Raw genomic sequence first — 17,511 nt, 5'->3', positions numbered from 1 at the left:
GACAGACTGACATACACAGACTGGCACAGAATGATGACATTGACCCCAAGTGTGCCTTGGCCCATGGAGAGTGATAAAGATATAACAAACAGCTGAATGTAATGATAAAATAGTTAAGTATAGGCCTACAGGCACTCAGAGTGAATATGTTACAGCAATTTGATTAGTTTCTTTTCGTTTTCTACTTCTGTGATAATTTTAAGACAATCAAACTGCAAGGCAGTTTTAATATGTATTGACAACATGTTATCTTTTACAAGCACACAGCAAACTGTTCTTGATTTTTCATTTACAATATTTGACATAGACTGAAATACATAACATGCAACCAATGTTTACATTTTGCCCATACACCAGATACATGGAGAGATTTCAACATACAATCATCAACTACAGGGAAAAGTAAACATTGTTTTCTTCCAGAACAGCTGGTGCATCCACATCTGGAACACCCTACAAACTTAACAAATTACACGAGGATGATGACACAAGAGATAAAGTTCAACTGTGGTGAACTTGACTATTCCTTTCAAATCCTTACCTAACTTGACAGCTTAAACTAAAATACACTGCATGGTTAATTGCGTGCAAAAATACATCGAGGTGGAGTATTTGATAAATGGGGGGGGGGGGTGTCTGGAAGATTGATGAGGTACATTATCTTTTTATCCATTCTTTTTATCCAATCCATTGTACATTCTTTTTTCCCCACTCTCCCACCTTTTCTTTTTGTCAAACCTTCTCTGGATGAATTTTTTATTGGCATTTGTTTGAAATTTTTTTAAAAATCTACCAGGAACCTCCCCCTCCCTCACTCTTAAACATTGAAGAAAATTTTGAATATATTTGTAGGAAACCAAACTTGCTCAAATCACCTCAGCTATGTTTTCTAATGATTTTTTTACTGCATTTCAACACCAAATACAGTTTTCCATATCAAACGCTTACTAAATCACCACATTATATACTCTTAGTTCCAGTAGGTATAAATTACTAAAAAATACAAAATGAAAGATATCCAAGTTAAGGTAGAGACACACGTTAGATGATACTTATTGTTATGTAGGTCATTTCCCCCACACTCATCATGACCTGAGTTCAATTAGTCTAGAACATTCTCAAGGTCACTGCCCTTGATGACCTCACAACCTTGAATTCAATTAGTCATGTTTGGAATGTTCTGGAAAGTTGATTAGTTGTGTAAGGGAGATAATTTTAGAACAGTAATTAGCATGTCAATAAAAGTTCTAGATTGTTCTTATATGCCTTTATAAAAGGGACGTGCTCAGCTTCCAGTCAGACTTTTGGGATCGTGTCTCTTGTGTGTTACTAAACTCCAGCAGTAGTCATTCTCTAGACTTTTCAAGACCTTCACTGCCAACGCTGGATTTATACTGTGGACTTTGTGCAGCTTCAAGCCTGCAAGGACTGTTCATTCTCCAACTGACTGTTACAACTCTGAGACTGGAGCTTTGCCGTCCCAGCTGAGATAAGTAGTCTGTACACTTTTAAAGCTTGTACTCTATCCCTGACTTAGCAATTAGTTTTATTTTCGTAATAAATTTTGTTTAAACGTTAACTGCTGAGTTCACCCTTTGTTCGTTTTCTCTGCACGTAACAAATTGGGGGCTCGTCCGGGATACGAATATTTTGAGCCGTTTGACAACATTTTGCCTACCTTTTCAAAACTACTTTACACTGTGAACTCAGCGAAATTTAATCATGGCGGAATTCAAGCCAGACGAATTTATGGAGGACCTTGATCAGGACACATTTAATTCCCTCAGAAAAGACAACCTCATAGCACTGGCAAATTTCCTTAATGTAGAAGTCAAAAGATCTATGCGCAAGCGAGAGATACAGTTCAAGATTGCAAAACATTTAGTTAATTCAGGCCATTTTGAGGAGTCTGCCCTAAAAGATTATGAACCTGAGTCTTCCTTTGAACTCAGAAAATTAGAGTTAGAAATACAGGCAGATTTGGCACGTGAAAAGTTAGCAATGGAAGAAAGACAGAAAGAAAAAGAATTACAAATGAAAGAAAAAGAATTGCAAATGAAAGAAAAAGAAAGGCAGGAAAGATTAGAAATGGAAGAAAGACAGAGAGAAAAAGAATTGCGATTAGAAGAACAGCGATTGCAGGTAGAAATGAAACGTTTAGAGCTTGGACAGTCATGAAAATTCTTCCCTTCAGACAATTTTGACATCACTAAGCATTTCAGGTTAGTTCCCCCTTCCAAGAAAAGGATGTTGATAAATATTTCCTTCATTTTGAGAAAATTGCTCAGAGTCTGAATGGCCTAAGGAGTCCTGGTCTATGCTTTTGCAGAGTGCTTTGGTGGGTAAAGCCAGAGAAATTTACATTCAGTTGTCAGTAGAGCAGGCTTCAAATTATGATTCTGTGAAGGAATTAATTCTCAAGGGCTATGAGTTGGTGCCTGAAGCTTACCGTCAGAAATTTAGGGATTGTGAGAAGGTGAAGGATCAAACTTATGTTGAATTTGCTCGAACAAAAGAACAACTGTTTGATCGTTGGTGTTCTTCTGAAAAGGTCAGTCAGAATTATGACAAATTACGACAACTTGTTTTGATTGAGGAATTTAAAAAAGGTGCATCCGGAGTGACATCAAGACGTTTATCAATGAACAAAAGGCAGATACATTAGAGGTTGCTGCACGTTTGGCCGATGATTATTCATTGACCCACAAATCTTCATTTCTCAGCAAACCATCCCAGTCCTTTTCATACAGAAACAATGCAGGTAAATTTAACTCGTCCTTTTCATCCAAGAATTTCTCAAAGGAGAGTAGGAAATCAAATGACAGCAGTTCACACAGTTCAAGTAACACTTCCACATCATCAGATCCCAAGTCTCAATCTCCTTCTGACAAACAGTTCGGTACACTTTCTTGTAATTATTGTAAGAAAGACGGCCATTTAATGTCAGAGTGTTTCAAATTGAAAAGAAAACGTGAAGGTCAAAGTGGTCAAAGTGGATCTAAGCCAACCGGCTTTATTTCTTCATCAACTCAATTAGAGTCTAATAATGTGTGTAACACATTTTCTGAGGTTAAATCCCTCTCATCCCAATTAATGAGGTCAAGGTCAATTCTTCTCAAGATAGCATTATGGTATTTTCGAACCATTTATTCATGATGGTTTTATATCACTTTCTAGTGATTTCTCTTCCGCTACCCCTGTCAAAATTTTAAGAGATACCGGGGCTTCCCAGTCTCTTTTGTTGGCAGATACCCTGCCGTTTTCTGAAAAGTCATTTTCAGGTTCTAAAGTTCTTATTAAGGGGGTAGATTGTAATGACTACATTCCTGTTCCTCTCCATAATGTCTATTTGTCTTCGGACTTTGTTTCTGGACCTGTGACTTTAGGTATTAGGCCTTTTTTGCCTTTTGAAGGGATTCACTCTTCTTGGAAACGACCTTGCTGGGGACAAGGTCATTACTAATCCACTTGTGACTGATAATCCTAGTTTAGATCAGGATCCAGAGCCAATTGAACAAGAGATACCGATTTATTTCCTTCATGTGCCATTACTCGAGCCATGTCAAAGAAAACTTCCGAGAATCAAAATACTCTCAAAAATAATGTCACAGATGTTGACTTAAATGACACCTTTCTCAGTCAGGTGTTTGACACGGATCATTCCGTTATCCCTCGTGGATTTGAAACTTCCAGTAAAACTTCTGCTGACCAAAGTCAGACATTTTCTAGATCAAATCTCATTGCAGAACAACACAAAGACCCAGATATTTTGTCTTTGTTTGACAGGGTAGATGATGAAGGTAAAACTTCAGATAGCTCTGTTTCCTATTATACAAAGTCTGGTATTCTCATGCGTAATTGGAGACCTCCAGATGTTTTGGTTGATGACGATTGGGCTATAAAACATCAAATTGTGGTTCCAAAGCCCTATCGTGCTGAAATATTGCGCCTGGCCCATGAAACCCCTGGGCTGGTCACTTAGGGGTCAGGAAAACTTATCATAAAATTCTCAGTCACTTTTATTGGCCTAATCTCAGGCAGGATGTAGCACATTTCTGTAAAACTTGTCACACATGTCAAATGGTAGGAAAGCCAAATCAGACTATTCCAAAGGCCCCTTTACAGCCAATTCCTGCATTTCAAGAACCATTTAGTAGGATACTAATAGACTGTGTTGGGCCCCTACCAAAAACAAGATCAGGAAATGAGTACATGTTGACAATTATGTGTACATCAACTCGGTTCCCAGAAGCCATACCACTGAGAAATATAAAGACAAAGACTATAGTGAAAGCTTTAGTCAAATTTTTCACTTTATTCGGCCTCCCTAAATGTGTCCAGTCCGATCAAGGCTCCAACTTTATGTCTGGAATTTTCCAACAAGTAATGGATCAGCTAGGCATTAAACAGTATAGGTCATCCGCCTATCACCCAGAAAGTCAGGGTGCTCTTGAGCGATTTCATCAAACTTTGAAAAACATGATTAGGACCTACTGTTTTGACACAGAGAAGCAGTGGGATGAAGGAATTCATTTTCTGCTCTTTGCTGTTAGAGAGTCAATTCAAGAGTCTCTTGGTTTTAGCCCATTTGAGCTTGTATTTGGACATACAGTCCGTGGCCCACTTAAGCTCGTTAAAGAGAAATTCCTATCAGACGATGATGATTGTCTGAATATTTTGCAATATGTGTCAGATTTTCGTACGAAACTCTCTAAAGCATGTGAATTAGCCAGAGAAAATCTTGAGTCATCTCAGCAGTCAATGAAAACCAAATATGATAAAAACACCTCAAAACGGAAGTTTGAACCAGGTCAAAAAGTTCTTGTTCTACTTCCAATTCCTGGCAAACCACTCCATGCTCGTTACTTTGGGCCATACCTAATTGATAAGAAATTGAGTGATTTAAATTACATCATAATAACACCTGACAGGCGAAAACAAAAACAGCTATGTCACATAAATATGCTTAAGCCATATTTGGATAGGGATAATCCTACTATAACTCAGCCTGTCAGTACCGTCAGTTCTGGCCATTATGAAGATAGTGATACTGAAACTGACTTGAGTGAAAATACTCAAACTCAAAGCTGGGCTCGGTCAAGCTTCAGAACTCAGAAATCCTGGAGAAGCTGGAGTCTACAAAGTTGGCACACCTCCAGCCAGAACAACAACAACAGGTGAAAGAACTGCTCCACGAATATAAACATCTGTTTCAAGATGTTCCAACGAGGACAAACATCATCCACCACAACGAAGATGTCTGCGACAGTAATCCAGTGGAACAACATCCAGACGGACTGAATCCTGCGAAAGCGGAATATCTCCAGGAGGAAGCCAAGTATTTGCCGAACAATGACTTTATCGAACTCAGTAAAAATAACCGGACTTTGCCGTGCATACTTTATGCCAAATTCAGTGCCATTTCAAGTTTTCCAACAACAAATTGCAAGAGGATAGTCATGGTGTAGATCATCCTGTTTGCTATTTTTCACGCAAATTTAACAAATCCCAGAGAAACTACTCTACAATTGAAAAAGAGTGTTTATCTTTGATATTAGCTTTACAGCATTTTGAAGTTTATGTTACTTCTTCAAATCAGCCAATAGTGGTTTATATTGATCACAACCCTCTTGTTTTTCTGCAGAAATTCAAAGGCAAAAATCAGAGATTGGCTAAGATGAGGAGTTTAATGTTACAGGAGTTTAATCTTGACATTAGACATATCAAAGGCAGAGACAATTTAATTGCAGACTGTCTCTCTCGTATTTAGAGTTTATTGTTGTTCACTTTCAAGAAATTTTACTTTAGAGTAAAACAAAATTTGAGTACTTAAATCCTTTTCAAGATTACATTTGTAAAAGAAAGATTTTTCTTTGAAAAATTTTCTTTTTTTGAAGGGGGGTGTGTTATGTAGGTCATTTCCCCCACACTCATCATGACCTGAGTTCAATTAGTCTAGAACATTCTCAAGGTCACTGCCCTTGATGACCTAACAACCTTGAATTCAATTAGTCATGTTTGGAATGTTCTGGAAAGTTGATTAGTTGTGTAAGGGAGATAATTTTAGAACAGTAATTAGCATGTCAATAAAGTTCTAGATTGTTCTTATATGCCTTTATAAAAGGGACGTGCTCAGCTTCCAGTCAGACTTTTGGGATCGTGTCTCTTGTGTGTTACTAAACTCCAGCAGTAGTCATTCTCTAGACTTTTCAAGACCTTCACTGCCAACGCTGGATTTATACTGTGGACTTTGTGCAGCTTCAAGCCTGCAAGGACTGTTCATTCATCCAACTGACTGTTACAACTCTGAGACTGGAGCTTTGCCGTCCCAGCTGAGATAAGTAGTCTGTACACTTTTAAAGCTTGTACTCTATCCCTGACTTAGCAATTAGTTTTTTTTTCGTAATAAATTTTGTTTAAACGTTAACTGCTGAGTTCACCCTTTTGTTCGTTTTCTCTGCACGTAAACATTATTTTAAACTCACTTTTTCTCAATAAATTTCACTTTTGGACCCTACATATAATATATTTTCTGTTAGCCCTATATCTCAAAATTATGAAAAATATGTTATTTCCAAAATAACTGTGTCTGTGTCCATTTCTTTCAAAAATATGCGTTTTGAGTTTTTTTTACCTGAAAAAATTAGGTGTTCAAGGACTATGGCGACTTGAGATCTTTTAACAGAAATCACCAGTTGAGTACTCTGGGGAAAAAACGGTGTCCCAGATTTTTTCTATTCCCTTGTGTTTCAGCACAATGAGGTGTGAAAGTAACAACTCTGGGTTTTTGAATAAATTACCGGGTTTTGTTGACTTTAGCAAGACTTTCTCTTGTTCCATAAATTTTGCCGAAAATATGAGACACCGTTTTACAGATATGTATTCCTACTGTGACCTGGTAAAAATCAGACCAATCTGTGCACCCTACTCCAACCTAATTCTTTTGAAGTTACGCTTGTCAGGCCAAAATTGGAAGAGAGATAATCAAAGAATTGTGTAAACACCCCTACACATACAAAAATCGATTGTTGATATGACTTTCCAGGCGATTTTTATTCATGTTCACGAACTTGCATCAAGCAGGAGACTAGCAGTTTTGTATTTTACATCAAATACCCTTCCGAAGATCATAAATGGCGAGAAAATCAGGAGAAACACACACAAAACTGTTGAGATGTACGAGTAATGAGGGCGGTTTATTTACATAACAAACACTGCCACGGCTAATCTGTTTTTGCTCAAATTAGAGTCTAAGCTTGTTACCGTAACTGTAAACGGTTGTCAAGATCTATCAATCCGTTTCTCTTCAGTTTAGAAGTATCTTCTACGCCTGTCGGAGGTGAATTGCGATATTTTACGTTTGCGAGAGTCTCAATGGACCACATTGATTTTGACATTGCGGTGGCTATTCAAGTTCGTCATTTGGCCCATACGCTTGTTGAACTTCCCCTGGAAGATGAAAATTTATGCATACGCATCGCTTGACACGTCCACCAGTTTCATTCACAAATTTGTTCACTTATCGCCGACCTTGCATCGGAATGAGCGTACTGTGCAGACTCTGTCGCTGACTTTCACGTTGGAGAACTTTCTTCGGTGGAGAGAATCTGATAATCAACCAGCTTCCTCGTCGGAAGAAAGACTCGTGTCCGACATCTCATCTTCTGCCACGTTGCTGTAGTACGACCCTAAGTCAGACAATCTGAGTTTTGTTCTGGTAGCCTGGTCCATGATCTTACTTACTCTCTTCTTACGACCACGCTTACGTTTTACGCGTCTCTGTCTTCCGCTTTTCACCACGGAAGCCATTATTAACGTCACGCACACAAGACAGTGGAAAGTATGCGCATGCGCGCCGGACAAGATCAGAAAAATTAGCATAATCTGTTGACCTTGCGTCGCTATCCTAACTAATCCGTCCACAGTTAAGACAACCGAATATAACAGTACGCGTAGTTCGCAAAAAGTCTATTTTTATTAGTATTTTAAGCATTTCTTAATACAATATTGTCTCGACATTTTTCCATACGTAAAGGTCATATGGTACGGACTCCAATTTTGAAAACATAGGGCCAAAGTCCCTGAAGCTATATAGACATGCATACAAAATTAAGTATTTCCTGACTGTATGAAATTATCTCACTAAGGTCATCCTAGGGACCTGTAAACCGAATATTAAAGCTGTCTGACCAGCGGTTTTGAAAAAAACAAGCAACTCAACAGTTGACAGAGCTCTGCTTTGTTTATGTAGAGAATACCTTTTGTGACACATGTATTGATGAAGAAGGTGGATATCTTTGATAGCTCATTTCAGGATGGAAAAAAAAATTCCGTAAAAAAAACAGATTTGCATATTTCATCACAATTTTAACAAATCTAAGTTGGGCACAGGCGACCAATAAGTTCTGAGTTTTTCACACTGTTTTCTCTATCATTTTCTCTTCTTTCTTCATGCTCTGAATGATCGGAATAAATAAAATAAATGGTTTATATAACCTAACCTAGCCTCTGTGACTCTTTATTTATTTTACACTCCATTACAAGGGCGTATATCTCTCATACACACATGCTGTAATTAATTAGTCAACACAACTAATTATGCTAATCCGTGGACTTATCAGAGGTTGGTCAACATCGGAAAGATAGTGATGTTAATGAAAAAGGAGAAGGTATGAAGATCTTGGGAAACATGTCCCGAGGACGTCCGTAAACCTAGTGGACGCTTATATATTCATGATATGCGCAAACAAACACTGCTCATTATTCAAAAATAAACGGGAAGTTAGATCGAAAGGAACGCTGGAAACGCACATGCTTTTCGTTGCCAAGCGCCAAATTCTAACATAACTAATTATGGTCCTGCTCCATGTAACAAATGCCACCCAGAAAGTATCGACCGACCAAGCAGAAAAAGATTGCCGGAGTGGCCGTTTCATGAGTTTTTCAACAAAATTATATAGATGTATGTTTCACGTCGTCGTTTTCTGGAGGTGAGTGTATATACCAAGTATAATTTACAAACCGCGTCGTGATTCAAGGCACAATGGTGACACATTAGCAGGAGCACACACTGGAGAATTTTGGCCAGCACTGTGATTTTTTTAAACCAGTCACCTTCATTTCTCTGCACTCGCTATTAACTCCATGTCTACCGGTAACATATCGTTATTTTCTGTCTCAAAGTACGTACCAGCAACAGGCCTTTGACGTCAAAGTCGGTTGTTTTCTGGTATACGGTAGCAACCAAGCTCATGACTAGAATGACTCTACGGCGTCAAAGAGTTAATCTCGCCGGAGCTCCATGGTCGCTACTAGTCTAAGGAATTCATCGATTTTCAATCGCGCCTTATACTGTTAGTGCACAAAATTCCCGAAAGCGGCGCACGGGCTATAAAACTTCGTTTGTACTGTTAGGCTAGCTTTGGGTCCATAGCTGTGGTGTTTTCGGACGGGATTTCTGCCTTTTACGGCTGGTTTTGACTTTAACGTCACCACCACAGCCATGGGAACGTCCATGTTCTGCCCGACAGCACGCTTGTCGCAACTTTGTTTGTCGATATTTCGAAAATTTTCCACCCAAATTGCCAACACTCATCGACAACATGGTTATTAGGGGCCTACCACTACCAGAAATCCGCTCAAAAATCACCAAACTATCGCCGTTTTCCAGCTTTTTCCGACATGACTACTCGCAGACCGTTCTTTTTCTGGCGTACAAGCGATTGACGAGGCTCAGTGCAGCCCGTCACTAAAGTCACGTCAGCGGTGACCTCGCAACATCGACACACAAACTGACATCACCGATGATGTCGGCCACTACTTTAAGAAGCCTGTGAGAATTTTTACCAGCACTGTGGATTTTTAAACCAGTCACCGTCATTTCTATTCACTCGCTATTATCTCCATGTCTGCCGGTAACATATAGTTATGGAGAAGTTTAGTTACACGTAATTACGTTCCATCATCAGCTGATCAGTGATAACCATACGTCGCGTACGTGTAGAACATACGTTCGGAACGGCAAACAACACCTCTACACATACAAAATGTGGTCATAATTACGTGTAGTATTTTTTAGATATTCTTGATTATTTCCGCGAATTTAGACAAGAAACCTTGTAAACTATCATGGAAAACATCTTTGATACCATAATATTTCGTAGAGTTTGCACCAGCGTAAGAAGTACTTGCTATATGATTTCCTTACATGGACGAAATGTTGTTGTCTCATTCCACTTGTTATCTGACGCCGCCCCAAAGAGTTCTCCAACCATATAAAAAACTGTATCAAAGAAAATCGGCTGATTTAATTCGAGGATACGAGCTAGAATATTCCTCATATAAAAATAATGTTTCTTAAAACTCAAACGAATTTCCAATGTTTGTGGGAAAAAATACAGCAAAATTATTAAGGCAGACCACTGTCCCTCCACCCACGGACGGTGGGCAGACAAAAACCTTAGCAACACCACCCGATTGAGAGAACCACGCTTAACCACGTACACGAACTATGACCCTAGTCAAAATCAGACTTGTCCCGGGAAATATGTTTACAAGTTTGCCCACATATAAAAACAACGTAAAGGTCAAAGGTTTCAACTTCCGACTTCCTGCTTTACGGACGTCCTCATGCCATGAACTGCAGGCAAGGCACTGGCAGGGTTTGCACTGTTCGCGACCATTTAAACGTTTGAAATTAGAGTAGCTGACTCTCCTCGGCCATCAAAATACATTGGCTGCAGTAGATTGTGGATAAATGGTCATGACTGGCCGCAATTTGGTAATTTCTGGACACATTTCAGGAGAGCTTCTTACCTTCCCGTTTTAGTAACCATTCCTATCTTTCGCGATGTTGACCAACCCGTAAAATCCCTGATAAGTCCCACGGATTAGCATAATTAGTTGTGTTGACTAATTAATTACAGCATGTGTGTATGAGAGATATACGTCCTTGTAATGGAGTGTAAAATAAATAAAGAGTCACAGAGGCTAGGTTAGGTTATATAAACCATTTATTTTATTTATTCCGATCATTCAGAGCATGAAGAAAGAAGAGAAAATGATAGAGAAAACAGTGTGAAAAACTCAGAACTTATTGGGTCCGCCTGTGAGTTTGGTTATCCCTAGGGACCTGTATACCAAATAACAAAGCGCTCTGACCATGCAGTGGTTATGAAGAAGAAGATTTTTTGCCAAAAACGCCTTTTTTTGTGCTAATTTGCATATTTTCAACAATATCAAAAATTAATAAAAAGTTTCTCAAAATCATGTATTTTATCCACACAACAAATATCAAATCAGTAAGTACTGCAGTTCTCAAGATATTGAGAGGACGGACGCCTCACAAATGGACATACATACATACATACATACATACATACATACATACTGACAGGCACGCTGGACAGATACCCATCCCAATAGCTTCTAAAGATTATATTAGTCTATAGTAGCTAATAAACGAGAGTTAATTACATTCTAATTAAAGTAAACAAGACTTGCTTAAATCAAGATTTCATCATAAAAAAACAGCATATCTGTCAGGTTATAAAGAATCTTAAGCTGGTTATCTTTTTATCAGTATTTTCATCCTATTAACCAAGCACATTTAACTTTCAAATTAACATTGTAAGTAAGTTCTGTTGAATAAGTTGAGACTGTACGTACTCAGAGAAAGCACACTGAAGAGACAAATGTTTGCAACTTAAGAAGTTCAAGGTCATCAAAAGCATCATGTTACACTTTCATTGCATTGTTTACACAGATGGCATAATTGCTATAAATAGCACATGAGGAATCTTACAGCCCAGCTTTACCATAAAAACCCTATCACTTTGACCACTCTTTTAATTGACCACTCTATTTTTTCCTCAAAAAGTAATTTATTTTATCCTTAACAAGTCAACCATAAATGGAAATTAGAACTTTCTCTATCTACATTTATTTGACCACCCTATCATGACAAACTATTATGAGCAATTTCTTTTACATAACATACAGGGCACAATAAATGACGGTTCAGAATATGTCAAAGTTGGGATTCAGGAAAGTTGCCTTTACATGTTTTAATCCTCCAAGATGGTAAGCATTTCACTATGAACTGTCAAAAAAGTTGAACTTTCTGATAATTCTACACTAAAATTATTTTGGCTTTGATGATTTCCTAATTAATTCAATTATTTAAAATCATATCAATTATTTTTTTCTGGGTGAATTGATATTGTTTATACAGTACAAGAATTACATACAATGCAAGTCAAATTTTGATAAAATATGACCAAAAAAAATTCCTTAAAAATACAGATTTGCATATTTCATCACAATTTGAACAAATGTAAGTTGGGTCGTCCTTAGGGACCTGTATACCAAATAACAAAGTTGTCTGACCAGCAGTCATGAAGAAGGAGATTTTTTACAAAAAATACCTTTTTGGCATTAATTTGCGTATTTTCAACAATATCAAAACATAGGGCCAAAGTCCCTGAAGCTACTATAGACATGGATACAAAATTAAGTATTTCCTGACTGTATGAAATTATCTCACTTAGGTCATCCTGGGACTTGTAAACCAAATATTAAAGCTGTCTGACCAGCAGTTTTGAAAGAACAAGCAACTCAACAGTTGACAGAGCTCTGCTGTGTTATGTAGAGAAGAACCTTTTGTGACACATGTACTGATGAAGAAGGTGGATATCTTTGATTAACATTGTAAGTGAGTTCTGTTGAATAAGTTGAGACTGTACATACTCAGAGAAAGCACACTGAAGAGACAAATGTTTGAAACTTAAGAAGTTCAAGGTCATCAAAAGTAAGCATCATAAAGCATTATAAGGAATCATGTAACTTTCATTGCACTGTTTACACAGATTGCATAATTGCTATAAATAGCACATGAGGAATCTTACAGCCCAGCTTTACCATAAAAACCCTATCACTTTGACCACTCTTTTAATTGACCATTCTATTTTTTTCCTCAAAAAGTAATTTTATTTTATCCTAAACCAAGTAAACCATAAATGGAAATTAGAACTTTCTCTATCTCTATCTCTATTGACTATTTGAGCAATATCTTTTAGATAACATACAGCGCACAATAAATGACGGTCAGAATATGTCAAAGTTGGGATTCAGGAAAGTTGCCTTTACATGTTTTAATCCTCCAAGATGGTAAGCATTTCACTATGAACTGTCAAAAAAAGTTGAACTTTCTGATAATTCTACACTAAAATTATTTTGGCTTTGATGATTTCCTAATTAATTCAATTATTTAAAATCATATTAATTATTTTTTTCTGGGTGAATTGATAGGGTTTATACAGTACCGGTACAACAATTACATACAATGTAAGTCAAATTTTGACCAAAAATGACAAAAAAATTCCTTAAAAATACACATTTGCATATTTCATCGCAATTTGAACAAATCTAAGTTGGGTTACCCCTAGGGACCTGTATACCAAATAACAAAGCTGTCTGACCAGCGGTTATGAAGAAGAAGATTTTTTACCAAAAACACCTTTTTTGGCATTAATTTGCCTATTTTCAACAATATCAAAAAATTAAAAAAAATAGTTTCTCAAAATCCTATTTTTCATCTACACAACAAATATCAAATCCGTAAGTACAGCAGTTCTTAAGATATTTGAGTGGACGGACGCCTCACAAATGGACATACATACATACATACTACAGACTGACGCCGGACGGATACCCATCCCAATAGCTTCTATAGACTATAGTCTATAGTAGCTAAAAATTAAAAAAAAACAGTTTCTCAAAATCATATTTTTCATCTACACAACAAATATCAAATCAGTAAGTACTGCGGTTCTCAAGATATTTGAGTGGACGGACGCCTCACAAACGGACATACATACATACATACATACATACATACAGACTGACGCCGGACGGATACCCATCCCAATAGCTTCTATAGACTATAGTCTATAGTAGCTAATAAAACCAAAATCTCTGTAAAATGCATTAAACGTGTGTCTATACCTTAATTGACAATTTCGATAAGTTGCCGTAAAAATTCAAAATTCAGGATTTACACTTAATTTCAATATATCATATTAACAAAAACCCTAAGAACCTGTTTACTAAATATCAAAGCAATCGGACTGGTAAATTTTGAGAAACAAATTCTTGACCAAAAATGAGGAAAAACTGTCCGCTAAAATACAAAAACTGCAGAGTTCATCCTAATTTCAATATATCTTATTAACATAAACCCTCTGAACCTGCACACTAGATATCAAAGCTACCAGATCAGAAGTTTTAGGAGAAAATTTTTTGACGAAAAAAGGGCAAAAATTGCCCCAAAATAAAAAAATTGCCAGTTTCAACATAACTTCAATACATTATATTGAGATTAATCTTAGATACCTGCATACCAAATATCAAAGCTATCAAATCAGTAGTTTTGGATAAATTTTTTTTTCATCAAAAATTGGGGAAATTGCCCCAAAGTTATAAATATGACAATATCAATACAATTTGTACAAGCATGACTGAGGTCATCCTGAGGAACATGAATATTAAGTTTCATAACAAGCAATTTCAGAGAACAAGATTTTTGACTAAAAACGGAATAAAAATACCCTAAAAATACAAGTAAATCCGGTCCTCAAAACACACAATTCTAGTGAGTTTAATACAGTCTTTCTACAAGTCATCATTGATAACATAGACTAGTCTGCCCAATGATCAAATGTCTTCCATTTATGCAAACATTACTGAAACATGAGATCTTAAAGATTTAAATAGACTGGTAGTTGAAATTGAAGCGTACTACCAGGAGTTTTGACTTCACCAGAATCTGAATCACCTGCAGCAAGATGTCCTGTTGATTCAAAATAAATGTATGTAAATTTATGTAAATTTCAGACAAGCGACCTAGCGGCCGATATAGCTCCGCTGTGTTATGTAGAGAATAACTATTTTTGACACATGTTGATGAAGAAGGTGGAAATTTTGATACCCAGAAAAAAAGTGGCTAAATAGCTGCAAAAATACACAATGGAAGACTTCATCATACTTTCAATATATCACATCAGATCATCCCTAAGAACATGTCAACCAAAGCTATCTGATGAGTAGTTTTTGAGAATAAAATTTTCTGACCAAAAATGGCAACAATCGCCCCCAAAATAAAAGTTGCAGATTTCATCATAATTTCAAAAGATCAAATTTAGTTCATCTATAGAAACCTGTATACCAAATTTCAAAGCTGTTAGACCAGTACTTTTTGAGAAACACATTTTTTGACCAAAAATGGAAAAAAAAATTGCCCAAAATTCAAAATTGCAGATTTCATCATAATTTCAATAAATATCATTTTAGTTCATCTATAGAAACCTGTATACCAAATTTCAAAGCTATCAGATGAGTAGTTTTGGAAATACACATTTTTTGACCAAAAATGGCAAAAATTACAAAATGCAGATTTCATCATAATTTCAATAATATCATTAATGTGATCTGTAGGAACCTGTATATCAAATTGCAAAGCTATCAGATGAGTAGTTTTGAAATACACATTTTTTGACCAAAAATGGAAACAAGCGACCTAATAGCCGATATAGCTCCGCTGTGTTTATGCAGAGAATAACTATTTTTGACACATGTTGATGAAGAAGGTGAAAATCTTTGAAAGCTCAATTCAGTGGCCAGAAAAAAGTGGCTAAATAGCTGCAAAAATACAAAATTGAAGATTTCATCATACTTTGAATATATCACATCGGATTATTCCCTAAGAACATGTCAACCAAAGCTATCTGATGAGTAGTTTTTCGAGAATAAAATTTTCTGACCAAAAATGGCAACAATTGCCCCCAAAATAAAAGTTGCAGATTTCATCATAATTTCAAAGCTCAAATTTAGTTCATCTATAGGAACCTGCGTATCGAATTCAAAGCTATCAGACCAGTACTTTTCAAGAACACATTTTTTGACCAAAAATGGAAAAATTGCTTTAATTGCAAAAAATACAAATTGCAGATTTCCTCATTATTTTATAAATATCATTTAGTTCATCTATTGGAATCTGTTTACCAAATTTCAAAGCTATCAGATGAGTAGTTTTGGAAATACACATTTTTTGACCAAAAATGGCAAAAATTGCCCCCAAAATGCAAAATTACATATTTCATCAGAAATTCAATATATTACAGTGGAAAAATTTGATTGAGTGTCCGGTTTGCCTTGCAGAGCTCGACAAGTCTACGTGTTGCTTATCATTAGAAAAGTAAACACAAATTGAGTCTTTGGTGTTAGATTACAGGGCGCGGCCAACGTTTCCCATACACTGTCTAGTCTACTACAATCACGACAGTCGTTTCAGCATGCCACTCACAAGAAGCTTGGCACTGCACCACACATCATCAAAGCTTTCTTTCAGGTATTTATTTTTATCTGGGAACTTTATGAAGAAACGGGTAAATTCTTCTCAAAATGCATCCTTTCACTCCTCTTTTTCTTGCCTCAATCACAAAATTTACTCAACGGACTTGTTATGTATGTACACATGTCACATGAACACAAGAAATACCATTATTAGGCTTAACATGAACACCGTGCGTAGAAGTTTGCCGATACATTAAGTTACCGATGTACACATTGCAGTTGCTGGTTGGATATGACGGCGTGAAACATTATCGTGTAATTGAAGGCGGCTCTGACACCAACGAATATGTCCATTTTATCCATAAAGCTGTGCAATCGTTCGGCGAGGATGGACAGAGTGCTTTGCTACAAGGTGACATTTTAATCGCTGACAATGCATCGATTCATCGCAACGAAGGTGAACTGATTCTATCCGACTGGCTTGACACCCTTTGAATTGAGCATAGTTTTACCCCAACGTATTCGGCCAAACATCCCCCCCCGATTTGAACCCAGTTGAACATTGCTTCAGCAAGGTAGAGAAAATTTTGCAGGCAGAGAGATATCGCCGTCTCCTCAATGCTAACTTATCCGTTGCCGTGTATGATGCCATCCGGAGAATTACGTTGCAAAATAGAGTGAATTATTTCAGAAACACTGGGGGTGTTATTTAATGGCACGAAATGTACTGCGTTGATTGAGAATTGCACTTACATGTGTAAAATCAACACTTGTCTTCTAGTCCGAATCTATTTTGTAGTTGTGTCATGTATTTGAGAGAAATGTCAATGGAAAAAGTTTCATTCATCTGGGACAAAAGAGAAAGCAGGAAAAAGTTTCATTCAGAAGTGTTAAGAATTTTCCGGTTGAAAATATTCATAAAGTTCCCGATCAACTTGAAAGAAAACGTTTGTTGTATTGTGTCAAACTTGTTGACTGTTGTAAACTGCACTGGACATGCTACATACTGTATGCCGGAGGGACTGTTGCCGTCTTTGTTGACATCAAGAGGAGAGCAGTGTTCTCCCTGAATAAGGTAACAGGGCGTGGCGCCCTCTTGTAAATTCCGAGCGCCCCCTTGCCAGAAATGAAAAAAAATTATTTTTTGAAAAATAAAACAAT

General features: G+C 36.9%; 1 protein-coding gene across 1 annotated transcript in view; it reads right to left on the bottom strand.

The window, feature by feature from the left end:
- Positions 1-17,511, bottom strand: part of LOC139124775 (cullin-1-like) — a 149,522-nt gene that overhangs the window by 55,216 nt on the left and 76,795 nt on the right. The window contains exon 7 of the mRNA XM_070690887.1: positions 14,801-14,848. Within this exon, the coding sequence (XP_070546988.1) occupies positions 14,801-14,848 (48 nt within the window). The remainder of the gene's footprint in view (positions 1-14,800; positions 14,849-17,511) is intronic.

This window comes from Ptychodera flava (genome assembly GCF_041260155.1).
Source record: "Ptychodera flava strain L36383 chromosome 23 unlocalized genomic scaffold, AS_Pfla_20210202 Scaffold_24__1_contigs__length_23054250_pilon, whole genome shotgun sequence".
Taxonomy (NCBI): domain Eukaryota; kingdom Metazoa; phylum Hemichordata; class Enteropneusta; family Ptychoderidae; genus Ptychodera; species Ptychodera flava.
The sequence above is the reverse complement of the archived record's forward strand: the minus strand, read 5'-3'. Positions and strand labels throughout refer to the sequence as shown.